The following is a 16,508-nucleotide window of genomic DNA, read 5'->3' on the forward strand; positions in this document are numbered from 1 at the left end:
TTATGTACTGCCTATAAAATTACAGCACAGTAAATATGACTACTATAAAGTGTAAAACATACTTTATTTGTTAAACAATGTAGACAAAAGCATTTGATTTACCAAAGTATAAGCGATACTATGCTGTTATATTAACACTACTGAAACTCCTGTTGTATAGAGTTCAAAACAAGTCCACAGTTAAACTTTGGAATAGACTGGATCTCATGATTCGAATTAATAGTGTTAAAGAATGAGAAATGATTGAATTTACCAGCTTTAAAAAGACAAAATACATCTGCTATTTACGATATAACCGTTTCATTAAGCTTCCCATTAAAATATTTTGTATGCACTGGTAGTTTAATAATTCAGAAAGTCCTTAATGTAAAACCGAATGCCCCTTAAACAGCTGGCCTCGTTTCACCATCTCTGCATTTATTTCTGAACAGATTTTAACAGTTTTAAATTATGCCCTGCTTGAATAGTGTTGCATTCAATCTGTACTGTGGATGGGACCGTCAAATGACAACTGTATCTCCCTGTCCTCCTGTCACTGATTGGCTCTACAATTTAATGGAGCTTTTTAATTGGCTTGGGATTTTCTGATTCTAGATTGTTGTTTTTGTAGAAAACACAGGATATCTGTCACAATAGTTGTCAGATTTTTCATAAAATGTAAGAAACACTTTTATAATGGTAAAGTACAAAATTCAAAAGAGGAAAAGAATGTGAAATAAAAAAAACATAGACCGTGCTCCACTGCAAAATCTGCAAAAACAATACATTTTATGTTGCTTTATTATACTATAACATATGTTATTTGACCTGTTTAATAAAGTCACAAGCAGTTTAGCTTTGTGGCAATCTATGAGCAGGATGGTTTGTAATGAGGCAGCCCAGAGTTCAGGCTTGCTGAGAGACAGTCGCAAAAGGTAAAATACGCTAGCCACTTTATAACAGATGCCAGATATCTATGACTATATAATGTATTCCTTTGTCTTGTGCAACATTAACAGGATTGTGTATTCCTTACTGAAACAGATGGTGAAAACACTGCACTGGAGCCAAACATTTAATTACATAGACAAGTGATAAGCTGGTTCCTAAACAGCTAGGCTTGTTTTTTTGCGAGCCCTCTGGCATTTCTCTTCTTCTTACTGCTGGCAAAGGATTGAGAAGTTTTCTCCCAGAGGTTTTTATTGCTGATTCCAATAACACAGCAAGCTAACCTCTTGCCTGCATTGCCATTCAGTAGACTGGCTGGGTTGTCTCCCTTCCCAAGGTCATCCTCCTGCTCATGAATCACCACAGACCTGCTAAGGAATGAATGGGGTCCAAACATAGTTGCTCGGATGTTTTTCTTTAATATTTTTATCTTCCTGTCTTTGGGCAAGAAGTTGCCAAAATCACCTGGATGCTTTGGATGATTAACCTTGAATGGATTGAAATGACCTCCGGCAGCATCACAACCATCGCTGAGATCCCCAAACTCATGAATATGAATCGCTCTTGACTGATTGCTTGTTTTGGGGAATCCCTGCAGGTCAATGATGCTTTCCAGTCTCCCCTGAGGGTAAACTTGCCTGAAAAGCACATGCCCGGTAACTTGGGGTTTGTCTTCTTCCAGTTTGGTGCTTGGTTTCATTTCACATGAAGCATAGACTAATTGTGCATCTTTTGCTATTAAGGCCACTGGATGAAGCAGGCTGTGCCATAAATCGTTCACTTTGGACTGTATGTTCTTCATTGTGTTCTCCTCAGATGTTGGCGATTCTTCACTGTGTGACATGTGGGTTCCAGCGATGGCCAGAACAAGGACAAAGCTGAATGCTGACATCGTTATAGTTGTTTTTCTGCTCCTAAAAAAATATATAAAGGCAAATAAAGCAGATGAACAAATACCATTTAGCTTTAGTTTCATAAACATTATTAGAAATAAAGTCAACTCTCATTTTGAGCCATTGTCGCCTGTTTCTTTTACTGTTGTTAGATTTGTGCCTATAACTCTTTAACTATAAAGGTTACAGGTACATGAAATGAATGTGCACACACTAAGCTTCCATAAAATAAATGAAACTCACCTTGTTCAATACAGATAACAAAAACCATGGAAAAAGAAAGACGCTTTTTACAAAGAAAAACATTATTATTTGTAAAAAATACTTTAGCTGGTTAAATCTGACAGTGTACAATGAAACTTCAACATGAAGGGAACATGGCAAAAAAAATTAACAAACTGGATAATAACTAAGGGAATTATGGCCATATATGCAAAAGGGACCAAAAGCAACCAAAAAAAAAAAAAAAGATTCATTGAAAATGTGCAAAAGATTATTTATTTTTTATTTTTTTATACCCATTCAAGGGCTTTGTACCCCTAACAATGTTTGTCTCGTGCATCTGATCCCCAAACACACAAACACACACACACACACACACACACACACACATATCTCGGAAAAGTCCTTGGGCCTTGAATGTCACCATTTCTCTTATTTTGTAAAGATTTTTTGTGAAAATGTTTGTTTACTGCACCAAGGTAGGTCTGTTATCAGCACTGCAACAACACTGGGCTGACCATATAGAGGTAATATGGATTTCAAGGGACCAGTAGAAAAACAATTTGTCTTATGAGTAATTCTTAACATCAGGAGTCTATACTGTCAGTTTTTTATAGAAGTTACAGTAAGTTACCCAAACAAACTCCCTTTTAATAGACGTCTTAGATTATGTTCAGGGGCAACTTGCATTTTGATTGGGTTCCCTTGCATAGAAAAATACATCTGTGTAGATTTTGCAAAGTATTGTGATTCACAGGGAGTTGTTATCGTGATTTGTTGTAGTAGACACCCACAGACACACCCTTTTCTTTCGGGAAACAAAATGATGCCTTAAAAAAAGGTCATATATGGACAGGGAATTTCCAAATCAAATTCCCAGAAGTCCTACTTTTTTCCTGTTTATTCTGGTGGGAGGTATTTACAAACAGAACCATTCAGAAAGAATGTATTCTATTGCACAAGGCTTACTGAAATACAATACCATAACCCTCCCACCTCTTTATTTCATTTGACAGAGCCTGACTGATTCATATTTTCTAGAATCTAGAGAACAATCGGAAGAAGAAAAAAAATGCGTATGTCTGATGTTTGTTTCAACATGACGCTCAGTTACGCAAGTGTTATTGCAAAAATGTGTTGAAACTAATATAAAAAATGTAACAGAACTTGAAAAATGTAAAGCAACTATAAAAGTTTCATACTGGAATAGATGCTACATTTAAAAATTTAGAATTGAACGATTCCACTGCCGGTATCTACAGTGATGGAGGAACTATTGCTGTAAATCAAGACAAATAACTAATGTCATGCAATGTGTGAATAAACTATTAAATAACACAGCATTTCCAGGAATGTATTGGCTTATGTCTGTGTTTAAATATATTTTGATCACAGTTCCAAGGGCAAGCAGGTTTCATCAAAAGAGGAGTGGTCCGATAGTTTAAACTACTGCAGGACGTGTAAACAAACAAACTGCTGTAGCAGAACAAATTAGAATGCACAGTTTAATTATTGTACTACTTTTTTATTTTAGAAATATGGATGCTATATATTATAATAATGTATAGTTAATGTGTACAAATTACAATTTGTAAAAACTAAACGTCCTAACGTGTGTTTAATTGATCTGGTGTTATTAATCTGACACAAATGAACAACTGACACATCATGGTTATCTAATAGTTAATACACAAGTTATATATATATATATATATATATATATATATATATATATATATATATATATATATATATATATATATATATATTTAAAAAACAGCAAGTTAATGGTCAGTACATCTAAAGACAAGAAATGTAACGTTAACTAATTTTTCAAATTAAGCTCATGCTACATGCACTACAATAAGGTTATTGAAGTGTAATTGTACCTTTACAGAAGTCCTCTTTTTCAATTCACAGTCCGTACGCTGCAGTCTCATCAGCTCCTTAGCCCGCACAGCTACCCAGAATCGTGCAAACTTGCTTAAAAACTCTGGAAAAAAAGGAGAGGAGGACTTTAAAATGCTAATTTTTAAACATGTCGTCAATTGGTCATCCCAAAATTAAAGCATTGCATAACAGTAGAATTTGATACAGGATAAGAACAGCTGAGCCAACAAAAAGTTTATGCGACGTTTAGCTGGTTACCTCATCTAATTTGTTATTTAGGTTTTGTAAGATTCCTAAATTTATGATATTATTAGCCTATAAACACATTTAACAATAGGCCATAGACTATTTATATATTTACATAATCGACTGTGTTAATTCCTTGCGTATACCTGTTTAAATATAAATAGCCTTTCACATGGACTGTAGTGTTATTTTTATACCATGAAAATATAACCGGGTGGTCTGGGGGAATATGTTACTTTGGAATAATATAATTCACGAATCTGTTCAACGGGGGCGCCTGGAGACTTCTAATTGCACTGCACTGTAGCTATTGTCAGGGTAGTCAGTAGTGTACTCTTGTTTATGTTGGTCAATGTACTGTAAAAATCTCGTTGATGCGACAAAAACAATTGGACCTGGATAGAATGTGTAGGTCTGTTGCTCCCTGGTACCTTCACGTAGTTCAAACCTACTCCAATGACATGGTCTAATTATCTGACCTACAGCAAATATATATCTTTTCAACAGTTTCCACTGAATTTCGGGACTAGCCCAGGCGAGTCCAACGTCCAGCGCTTCCAAATCGATGCTGAGCGAATCTGGTTCGCCCATGCCATTAATTTGGGCGAGTCTAGTTTTGCATTTCTACACTCTCCCCTGCCAGCTCCCAAGTGAGTGCCGGGGTACCTGCCTCGCCTCCACTTCTGTCAACAATGTAGCGACGGTGCGCTGGTTTCCACTCTAGTTGAACGCACCTGCATATAAATAGCCCACATAGCTTGTAAACTGGATGTCCATCCTGACGTTTATGTCTGTTTGTCTGTCGTTTGTTTGTGCAGCAGTGGGAACAAAACGGAGGGTAACGGGAGTAAAACGACTGTGTGTGGCTTACGTACAGTGTGCCGGTTTGAACAACCAGTCCTAGTGTCCTGCCTTTTCAGCACCGCCGCTGCAAACCCAGCACACCGGCACTACACTGTTGTCATAAGTGGAGGCGAGGCAGGTAGCCCGACACGAATGACAAGGGAGAGTGTAGAAATTGTTATCCTTTTTTTAGCATCATCTACTGTATTAGTTATTTGGACTACAACAAGTTTGTTTGTGTAAATGCTGCGATTTCAAATGTAGGTCTGCTGTATGAATGTGCTCATTTGAACAACACTGTCAAACAATGTCACATATCCTGTGCCATAGCTTGAAATTCAATAAGCTATGGGTATGACCACGACATGACGACATCAACAGTATGTACAGAATGGTGCCGTGCATGGAAATAAATACAGTAGCTGGTGTTTAATAACTTTAGCATAACTGAGGCAGAAGTGTTATAGGAGCACTTATAATAAACAAATCCCCTGGGCCGGATGAGATCCTCCCAATAATACTCAAAGAAATGAAAGAAGTAATTTACAAACCGCTAACCAAGATCATGCAGCAGCCTCTTGACACAGGGGTGGTACCGACAGACTGGAAAATTGCAAACGTAATACCGATCCACAAAAAGGGAAACAAAACTGAACCAGGTAACTACAGACCTGTAAGCCTGACTTCTATTATATGCAAACTTATGGAAACTATAATAAGATCCAAAATGGAAAATTACCTATATGGTAACAGGGTCCTGGGAGACAGTCAACATGGTTTTAGGAAAGGGAGATCGTGTCTAACTAACTTGCTTGATTTTTTTGAGGATGCAACATCGATAATGGATAATTGCAAAGCATATGACATGGTTTATTTAGATTTCCAGAAAGCTTCTGACAAAGTCCCACAGAAAAGATTAATTCTCAAACTGAACGCAGTTGGGATTCAAGGAAACACATGTCCATGGATTAGGGAGTGGTTAACATCTAGAAAACAGAAAGTGCTGATTAGAGGAGAAACCTCAAAATGAAGCGAGGTAACCAGTGGAGTACCACAGGGATCAGTATTGGGTTCTCTGCTATTCCTAATCTTCATTAATGACTTAGATTCTGGTATAGTAAGCAAACTTGTTAAATTTTCAGACAACACAAAAATAGGAGGAGTGGCAAACACTGATGCAGCAGCAAAGGTCATCAAAAATGATCTAGACAGCATTCAGAACTGGGCAGACACATGGCAAATTACATTTTATAGAAAAAAAAGTGTAAGGTACTGCATGCAGGCAATACAAATGTGATTTATAAATACCACTTGGGAGATACTGAAATTGAAGAAGGAATCTATGAAAAAGCCCTAGGAGTTGATGTTGATTCAGAAATGTCTTAATCTAGACAATGTGGGGAAGCTATAAAAAAGGTCAACAAGGTGCTCAGATATATAGTGAAAAGTGTTGAATTTAAATCAAGAGGAGTAATGTTAAAACTGTACAATGCATTAGTAAGACCTAATCTAGAATACGGTGTTCAGTTCTGGTCACCTCGCTACAAAAAGGATATTGCTGATCTAGAAAGAGTGCATAGAAGAGCGACCAGAATTATTCCAGGTTTAAAAGGCATGTCATATGCAGACAGGTTAAAGAAATTGAATCTATTCAGTCTTGAGCAAAGAAGACTATGTGGCGATCTGATTCAAGCATTCAAAATCCTAAAAGGCATTGACAAAGTCGACCCAAGGGCTTTTTCAACATAAAAAAAGAGAGAAGGACCAGGGGTCACAAATGGAGATTACATAAAGGGGCATTCAGAACAGAAAATAGGAGGACTTTCTTACACAGAGAATCGTGGGAATCTGGAACCAACTCACCAGTAATGTTGTTGAAGCTGACACTCTGGGATCCTTTAAGAAGCTGCTTGATGAGATTCTGGGATCAAGAAACTACTAACAACCGAACAAGCAAGATAGGCCAAATGGCCTCCTCTCATTTGTAAACTTTCTTATGTTCTTATTTAAAACCTATATGTCCTTTGGTACGCTAATAAGGTGTTAGTATTCTGGCAACGTTTATCAAAATTTCTGATTTTGCGATTTACAGTATGTGGAATAACATGTTCCCAAGATACACAGAATAATACAAATTAGTCTTACTATTATACCATTAGTATGATTGTTAATATTATTTAACATATTGTAGCGATCTAGACTATTTGTATTATGCGTTATATGGTTTTCTGTCACTGTTCTGTGTTTTGTCAATGTCCCGAGTGCCTGTGCATGTGAACGAGTGCACCGGTGGGGGGAAGGCGTGATCGAGTCATGGTCCCAGTGTGCTTGTGAATGTTGTCCAATAACGTGTGGTTATGTCTAAATGGGGTAAGGGCAGCTTGCACGCTGCTGTGGGCTGTGTTGTGGTGTGCTGACCTCAATAAAACCTGAATGAGATCTTGCTGCAGTTGTCTGTCTCCCTTTTGTTTACCTCGGAACATTTCATTGGTGTTACTAGTGGGATGCAGGTTCCGCAGCACGCACTTTTTGGACTGTAGCCTGTTGAACAAGTCCGGGGTGGACTTGAGGCTGGCAGGGGAGCAGTGTAGCGTGCACGGGAGAAGGCAGCAGTAGGGCTGGTAGGTGATGTAATCACACACGAAGACATAAGCCTGATATACGCGCCTTGCAAAGGAGCCAGCTCTTTTGTACAGCGGTATCAGCGCTATGCTTTAGTGAGAGAGGTCCCGGGTTCGCAACCGCCCTCTGCCTGTGTGTTGAGCCTGCCTCCGTTAACTGAGATCGCTACAGTGGTGATTAGAAGTGAGACAGAATGAAAGTGTTAGGGACAAACAGAGGGAGCCAGGGGGAGACCTACTGGAGTCGGCATGCAACCAGAGAGAGTAGTGGACTCTGACTGGCACTGAAAAGTGTCTGGGGGTCTGCAGCTGTGAGCGGAAAGAGCAATGATTCCAGCTGGCTCTGAAAAATCTCCGGGTGTCTGGAGCTGTGAGCGGAAAGAGCAATGATTCCAGCTGGCTCTGAAAAGTCTCCAGGTGTCTGGAGCTGTGAGCAGAGAGAGCAGTGATTTCTAGCGGGCACTGAAAAGTGTCCGGGGGTCAGATGCATGCTGGCAAAGGAACAGAGCATCTTCAGAGAGTGGTAGCAGAACTGGGTCGGCTCACTGGATGGAGAACGAGAGTGGAGTCGGAGGGAGCAGGACATCCGAGGCAGACAACAGGGCTCGGCCAGGCAGGGCAGCGGAGTCAAAGGGAGTACGGTATGCCAACGCTGAAAGACAGGGCTTGGCAGTCGCATCCTGGGACAGCCTGTCAGCACAGCTGGGGGGAGGGACCCAAGCCCCTCCTGAAGTAGCAGACCGTGCACACAAGTTCCAAGGACCAGCTACAGGCTGCTGACATGGTCCATGAGTTCATCTTGACCAACCTTGCAGCGAATACAGATCGCTTCGGGACTGTAGCATTGTCTCTTCAGGGATGAAGAGAACTGAGGGGGGAGCTGTGTAGCGATCTGGACTATTTGTATTATGCGTTATATGGTTTTGTGTCGCTCTTCTGTGTTTTGTCAATGTCAGTGCCTGTGCATGTGAACGAATGCACCTGTGGGGTGCGGGGAAGGCGTGATCAAGTCGTGGTCCCAATGTGCTTGTGAATGTTGTCCAATAACGTGTCTTGTTATGTCTAAATGTTATATGTTTTCGCAATATTTTCGGGTATAAAGGGGCAGCTTGCACGCTGCTGTGGGCTGTGTTGTAGTGTGCTGACCTCGATAAAAGCTGAATGAGATCTTGATGTGGTAATCTGTCTCCTTTTGTTTACCCCGGAATGCTAAAATATTAAACAATACATTTATACATTCAAATATCCATTGGGATAAATATTTTGTAGAGATGTCCTATCCACATTTGTTTGGGGGTCAGGAAGAATTCTAGCTAGATCATGATTTAACCTGTATTTGATTTTAACCAAGAAACCAGATTTCCCAGGATGTACTTTGTGCATACTGCAGTCACAGTGCAGTACAAATAAATAACTTCAGTAGAACTGCATTAGTACTGCAGCTTAGTTTTGTAATGGCCCCTTTGTTCTTTTTCATAGTATCTAAATTATTTTTATGATGTTTAAATGCTGCCACAACACACTAGCGCAAAGGGCTGGATAAATATATCCTCCTCTGAAATATGCATAAACCTTACAAATGCACACTACACTGCCATGCCACTTTATTGTGATCACCTGATTGATAAATAGATGGTCCTTGGAAGCCTTAGGACAGAAACTTGTTATTGAATGCGGTTTGTGCAACGGCAGTTACCTCAGTGCATGCTATTATGGACCTCTCTGGGTAGGTGTTTCACTAACTTAATAAAGTAAATGAATGGACATGAGTAAAAGTGTCTACCGCTTTCCATATATATTTTGCAATACATAATATATTTTATTATCAAATTACCCACGACTTTTTTTTTTTTTTTTTTTTTTTTTTTTTTTTTTTAAACCAGATCAGAAAGTTTACAAACGAGAGGAGGCCATTCGGCCCATCTTGCTCGTTTGGTTGTTAGTAGCTTATTGATCCCAGAATCATCTTCTTGCAAGCATTTCAACAACATTACTGCGGTGGCTGTCACGAGAAAAACTTAAATTTGGAATTAGGCCAACATTATATACCGCGTTAGTGGTCCGAGTTAATCGACATTCTGTAACATGATAGTGCATTCATCCTGTCTTTATTGTTCACACACGTATTGCAAGTGAACTAAGCTCACACACTAAATCGCTATTTCCATAGCTAGTCTGTCTGTGCTGTTACATCACACGAGTTTACCTCATTCTGGGACCCCTGGATCTGCAATAACCGTCGATACATTTTTATTCATAAAATTATTAAATAAGGTATAAGTATAATACACAGATAAAGCAATATATTACTTTAAAAAATTGTTTTCATTTTAAAAAAAAATCCAGGATAAGACAAGAATGAGGGAAGTAGTTCCGGTCGCCATCTTGTCGCCTGCTCCTGTTAGAGGAGAGAGAGGAGGGTTTGTTTGGGCGAAGGCTGCACTCTCAAATTAAATACAGGTATACGCAAAAACAAAAGATGTCCAAACGGCACCGCCTAGATTTAGGAGACGATTATTCTAGTAAGAAACGGACATCTTCTGAAGGGTAAGTGTAAGTGTAAGAGTTAGAGGGGCACGTTTTATTGTTTTATGTTTGCTATATAGCTGGACCAAGTGAACGGCGCCATCAGGTTACTAGCTGTCTATAGTACCACATGCATTTATATTACACAAAATAAATCAATATGTTGCTTCAGTGAAACACACTGACTGAGCGAGTACACACTCGTATGTTTGCATTTCCTCATAAGCAGCCATTAAGGTGCGTGAAGCTCTCCTTTGTTTTTGTTTTGCACGTGGGAACAGTTTGCGGCCTATTTTAAGAGAAACGACCTTCTTTGCAAAATGATACAGTTGTCTCCTGTGTTGCACGTTGCATAGTAATGTATGGTATTATTATTACAACCCTGTTGCTCTCACTGGTTATGCCAATGTATTGATTTAACAAAAAAAAAAAAAAAAAAAAAAAAAAAAAAAAACGTGCTGGCGCGAGTTGGTAGCCATTCATGGGCGTAAATTGTATAACCGGTTTTAGGATTTGAGAATACTCAATATTTAAGAAACAGTCGAAAGGTAGTGTAGATGTTTTGAGTAGTATTTCTGCACTGCAGGCTTCAGATAAATGACCCGTCAAAACACAGTTTGACGTACAGTACCGGTGAAATACTGTCCGCTGCGCATGCTCAGTGGAGAGCGGGCGCTATCTAAGCCACAGAAATACTGCTTGCATTGAAATAAGATAGTGCATGGAGGAAACGCACTTGAATCTGTATTCCTCGCATTGAAGATTGTTTTGTACATTCTGGCATATTTCACAGCGCTAACATCTGTTTTATTTGTCTGAGAAAACATTCTTAAACAAACCCCGGTTTTTAGCCTATTCTTTCTTGATTATATTTGGAAAAACACCCGATTTCACCTTTATTAATAAAACAAATTGTACCAGATTTTAAAATAAATAAATAAATAAAATTAAAATCAACCGAATTTGGAAACAGATTACCCCAAGCCATTATTTGAATGTATTCGTGAAACACCGTTCCAGGGTAACAGACCATTTATATCCGAACCAAACAGACAACCTGTTACTTCTGCGGCTCAGCTAGATCTTAACTACAACAAAACAAGTAGAAAATGTTAACAGTAACATTATCCTGAGATTGCACAGTATTTCACGAACAAATAGGGGACGTGGCGAATAGACTGATGGCGTGACCCACTATACAGTCTGACCAATCAGGGTGAACGTAGGACACTTCCACAGGGACACTGTTTTTCATGACACAGGTAGCTTGGTTTTAAATTGTGGCAACTGTAGTAAATCTTTTTCTTCACTGTATTTTAATGTCATGTAAAACACAACATCTCCCATATCCAAAGTGAACTGTGTAATATGAAGAATGTGTGTAGAAGGCAATTAAGAAAAAATAGGTTTTAAATCCAAAAACTATCCACATGTATGTCTGTACATATTTTACCGGTTTGCAGAAATGTATACACATCTTCCACATTTTAAGTATTTTAGAAACATTCATTTTGAATCTAAGATTGTCATGGGGAGACCTCTTGAACTTGATTGTGGATGTATTTAGACTACAGTAATTGATGGTCTGTGTTGCAGAGCTGCCTCATTTCAGGTAGGATACAGTTGTCAGTAAAGTAGCCAGTGACAGTGGCCATCCCATTTTCTTCTCATAATCATCGGTTCTTATTTATGCATATATCTATAGAACTGCCACTTAGCCAATGGTTATGAAACTTAGTGTTAACATTATTTGGTTTTAGAGTATCGGAGTCTAGACTTATATCCCTCCTTATGTTTGTCACACTTAAATTTTTGCATATTTTTGGAGAATCACTAATCTAGTTCTAATGAAACTTGGCATTGACATTATTTAGCAGAAGTCATCGAGTATCAGATTCTGGGTATAATGTGTAGATGTCTGACTGTCCGTCAATCCATAAATCTGTATGCCTCCCTTTAATTTTACAATCTGGTGATTGGTGAATCACTTCTGAAATTCTAATTAAACATTTCATAACTGATTGTTACACTGATCTGTCATGCCAATCATTGGGATGGGGTATGCACTGGTGCATGGATATATTTGTTCTTTCCAACCAACATACCCCAACCCACTCAAAAACCTGTGTACTGAATTGCATACAGATGTCTTTGCCTTACTAGTACATATTCAGTACTTCCTTTTTCTGTTTATTTTACAGAAAGGATAGAGATCGTGATCGGGAACGTGATGACCGATCAAAGGACAGGGACAGGGACAGAGATCGTGAACGTGACAGAGAAAAGGACATGAAACCATCTGGTATTTCTCTCAGTCCTATTGTGCCCGGTGGTGGGTTGCCAGCTTTAAAACAAGCAGCAATTCACCAGCAGAATAATCCCTTTACTAATTTGCCTCACACTCCAAGATTCTACGAGATTCTGAAGAAGAGGCTTCAGCTTCCTGTATGGGAATACAAAGAAAGATTTAACGATATTCTCATAAAACATCAAAGCTTTGTATTGGTCGGGGAGACTGGTTCTGGCAAAACAACACAGGTGGGTTTGTTTTTTCTTTTTGAAAAACATTTTTTCAGTAGTATAAATAATACAAGTAATTATCTGCAAAATTATTTTTAAATTTTTATTTTCATTGAATTAGTGATTGATCAGTGAAGCAGAGAGCTCAGCACTAGTCTTGGGGCGTAATGGTCAAAAAGGATCCTAATTTTATCGATTTACTAATAGAAAAGTTTTAAATACTTTTAATGGAATTGTTTGCTGGACTTCATGTTGGCAGAATTGATTTGCAGGTGTTTGTGTGTTTCTACTTTTACTAGGAACAGGTGGTTTCATTTGGCTACTTTTTAAAGCAGTAAGTGAACAAAATACATCAGCAGCTGCCAGATAAATGTTGTCTGAATACATTGTGCTTAAGAGAACATCACACATCACTCAAAGTACAGAAAAACTGGTATACTTGCCCCTAAATGAACATTTTTGATGAGCATTGCTTTTCAATTCAGAGCAGTAATATTGAGTTCAGTTTGTTGAAAAATTCACTTTTGGCACTAGCAATATTATTACTGATCCCCCCCCCCCCCCCTTTTTTCCACATGCTATATATTAATCTTTTGCTTGTATACAATTTAGAAAATTAAGATATTTCAAAGACTGTGCTATACAAATTATCTGTAATTTAAATGCATAGAACGAAAGATTCTTAGCACAATAAAACGGTGACAGTAAAAACAACACTTTTTAATGTGTACTGCCTTTCCTGTTCATCATGCAAAATTAATTTAAACAGCTTGAATGAGGGAAGTGTTAGGAATTTGGAGGAATTATCCTAGTTTAAGAAATAACTTAATTACCAGACATAAGTCAAGGCATATTTTAATGTCTGCCCAATTTATTTGACCTTCATAATCTGGTTATATAATAACAGCATACCCTGGTGATATCTACCAAGTTTAATATTGCCGTGAGACAAGGTCAATTTATACAGCCCAGTTTCGTGGTGCAGATTGAAATTGGTTCTGAAATTCTGAAAAACCTTTCCTATATACTTGCATCAGATTTAGTATTTTGTCTTGTTAACAGTTCTTTCTGAAAGCTTGTGTAATACCTTTGGGCAGTAGTTTGGTGAGATTTAAGTTTGTATTTCATCCTGGCAGCAGAAGCTTATGCCCAGCATGTATACAGTTTATACTGCGAAGCTCTGAAGTCGCCTTGAACTTCTACATCCTACTACCTTTGCTACATTTGCAGGAATATCCTTATTCCTTTTTTCTAAACAAATGAACTAGAAGAGTGTTTGATTTTAAGTATTTAAGTGTGTGTATGGTGTCTTTCCAGATTCCTCAGTGGTGTGTTGATATGGTTCGCTCGATTCCTGGACCCAAGCGTGGTGTGGCCTGTACCCAGCCCAGAAGAGTGGCTGCCATGAGTGTAGCCCAAAGAGTGGCAGATGAAATGGATGTCATGTTGGGACAAGAAGTTGGGTATTCCATTCGATTTGAAGACTGCAGCAGTGCAAAGACTATCCTGAAGTAAGGGGACATTTTCAAGCATTTTCTCCTTTTTAAAGCTTATTTGGTTGCAGTCTTGCCTTGATATATTTTACATTACAAATGCAGCCACATTTCTGTGTAAGGCACCACGTGGAAACTGAGCGGATATGTTTAACCCTTTGCTGACAGCCTGTTATATTTTCGATAGTTAGATTGGTGACGTAATTTCATACAACGTGCTGACCGATGCATAGGTTTGTATTTATTTATTTATTTTTAATTAGCATAAAAGCCTTGGTCTATAAACCAAGAGCAATATATACACACACACACACACATACATACATACATACAGCTCTGGAAAAAATTGAGACCACTGCAAAATTATCAATTTCTCTGGTTTTACTATTTATAGGTATGTGTTTGGGTAAAATGAACATTTCTGTTTTATTCTATAAACTACTGACAACATTTCTCCCAAATTCCAAATAAAAATATTGTCATTTAGAGCATTTATTTGCAGAAAATGACAACTGGTCAAAATAACAAAAAAGATGCAGTGTTGTCAGACCTCGAATAATGCAAAGAAAATAAGTTCAGATTCATTTTTAAACAACACAATACTAATGTTTTAACTTAGGAAGAGTTCAGAAATCAATATTTGGTGGAATAACCCTGATTTTCAAGCACAGCTTTCATGCGTCTTGGCATGCTCTCCACCAGTCTTTCACATTGATGTTGGGTGACTTTATGCCACTCCTGGCGCAAAAATTCAAGCAGCTCGGCTTTGTTTGATGGCTCTTGATCTGGTGGTCCTCCATCCACACCTTGATTGACCTGGCTGTGTGGCATGGAGCATTGTCCTGCTGGAAAAATCAATCCTCAGAGTTGGGGAACATTGTCAGAGCAGAAGGACGCAAGTTTTCTTCCAGGACAACCTTGTACTTGTACATCAATGTGAAAGACTGGTGGAGAGCATGCCAAGACGCATGAAAGCTGTGCTTGAAAATCAGGGTTATTCCACCAAATATTGATTTCTGAACTCTTCCTAAGTTAAAACATTAGTATTGTGTTGTTTAAAAATGAATCTGAACTTATTTTCTTTGCATTATTCGAGGTCTGACAACACTGCATCTTTTTTGTTATTTTGACCAGTTGTCATTTTCTGCAAATAAATGCTCTAAATGACAATATTTTTATTTGGAATTTGGGAGAAATGTTGTCAGTAGTTTATAGAATAAAACAAAAATGTTCATTTTACCCAAACACATACCTATAAATAGTAAAACCAGAGAAACTGATAATTTTGCAGTGGTCTCGATTTTTTCCAGAGCACTATATATATATATATATATATATATATATATATATATATATATATATATATATATATATATATATATATATGTGTGTATATATATATATATATATATATATATATATATATATATATATATATATATATATATATATATATATATATATATATATATATATAAAAATTTGTTTTTTACTGACTTTTTACCGAAATTTTTGTCTTTTTTATTTTTTCTGCCATGAGTTTCAGTCATCAAAAGTACAAAACTTGCCTGAAAAACTACGAAATTGACCAAAAATGTTCAGTGTTTTCGGAATAGCTACATAACCAAGAATGCTTACCAACCTGAAGGGGAAAAAAAATAAATAAAAAAAAGATTCTTTTACAGAAGATATTGATGGGGTGATAGGAGGAGATCTGTTGGACGACTCACCTCCCACTGATTCTGAAGTAGATGAGCCTGCGCACTTCTCAAACAATTTTCTATAAAATCGAAACCATCTATATACTTTTACAATATTTTCTGATCCTAGTTCCTGAGGGCTGTGGCTACCGCTGGTCATTTTACAGATTTTTAGGTGGGATATCACTAAATGATGAGGACTGCAGTGAATTTTAGGAAGTTTTCCTTTCATTCAGATTACGTTATCGCAGGATATACTTCACCATCGAGTGAAAACATTGTTTACTTTCTAATCTTAAGACCTTTAGCATTTTAGAAAGGTATAATACTGTACTTCAGGTGGATATTAGCACTGGTACAAGCCCTACAGTCAGACAGACCCGAAAAGGGTAGAATACAGTCCTCAAAGGGTTAAACAATGGGTCTGGCATTCTCAAGCAAAAATAACAAAAAAGTCTAGTACGTGACAAATTTTAATGCAACATTGACAACCTTTTCAAAAAGGGGGATTCTGCTTGCAGATAAAGCGGAGCTACAGCTGGCTTGAAAACCAAGGAAAATCCTTTTCTAACATTCCAACAATCAGTAGCCTTTACGTTAAGATTGTACCGTTTATGAAGACTTTGA

At 37.8% G+C, this 16,508-nt stretch overlaps 2 protein-coding genes across 2 annotated transcripts in view; one reads left to right on the forward strand and one right to left on the reverse strand.

The window, feature by feature from the left end:
* Positions 1-47: 47 nt before the first annotated feature.
* On the reverse strand, positions 48-4,035 carry LOC121329749 (extracellular superoxide dismutase [Cu-Zn]-like). Its single transcript, XM_041275500.1, has 2 exons — positions 3,932-4,035; positions 48-1,841 (listed from the first exon to the last, which is right to left on the reverse strand). The coding sequence occupies exon 2, from the start codon at positions 1,817-1,819 to the stop codon at positions 1,094-1,096; it is 726 nt and encodes a 241-aa protein (XP_041131434.1). The 5' UTR covers positions 1,820-1,841; positions 3,932-4,035; the 3' UTR covers positions 48-1,093.
* Positions 4,036-10,023: 5,988 nt separating this feature from the next.
* Positions 10,024-16,508, forward strand: part of LOC121329757 (pre-mRNA-splicing factor ATP-dependent RNA helicase DHX15) — a 36,348-nt gene continuing 29,863 nt past the window's right edge. The window contains exons 1-3 of the mRNA XM_041275513.1: positions 10,024-10,189; positions 12,370-12,706; positions 14,006-14,199. Of these exons, the coding sequence (XP_041131447.1) occupies positions 10,122-10,189; positions 12,370-12,706; positions 14,006-14,199 (599 nt within the window). The 5' untranslated portion in view covers positions 10,024-10,121. The remainder of the gene's footprint in view (positions 10,190-12,369; positions 12,707-14,005; positions 14,200-16,508) is intronic.

Source organism: Polyodon spathula, chromosome 2, assembly GCF_017654505.1.
Source record: "Polyodon spathula isolate WHYD16114869_AA chromosome 2, ASM1765450v1, whole genome shotgun sequence".
Classification (NCBI taxonomy): domain Eukaryota; kingdom Metazoa; phylum Chordata; class Actinopteri; order Acipenseriformes; family Polyodontidae; genus Polyodon; species Polyodon spathula.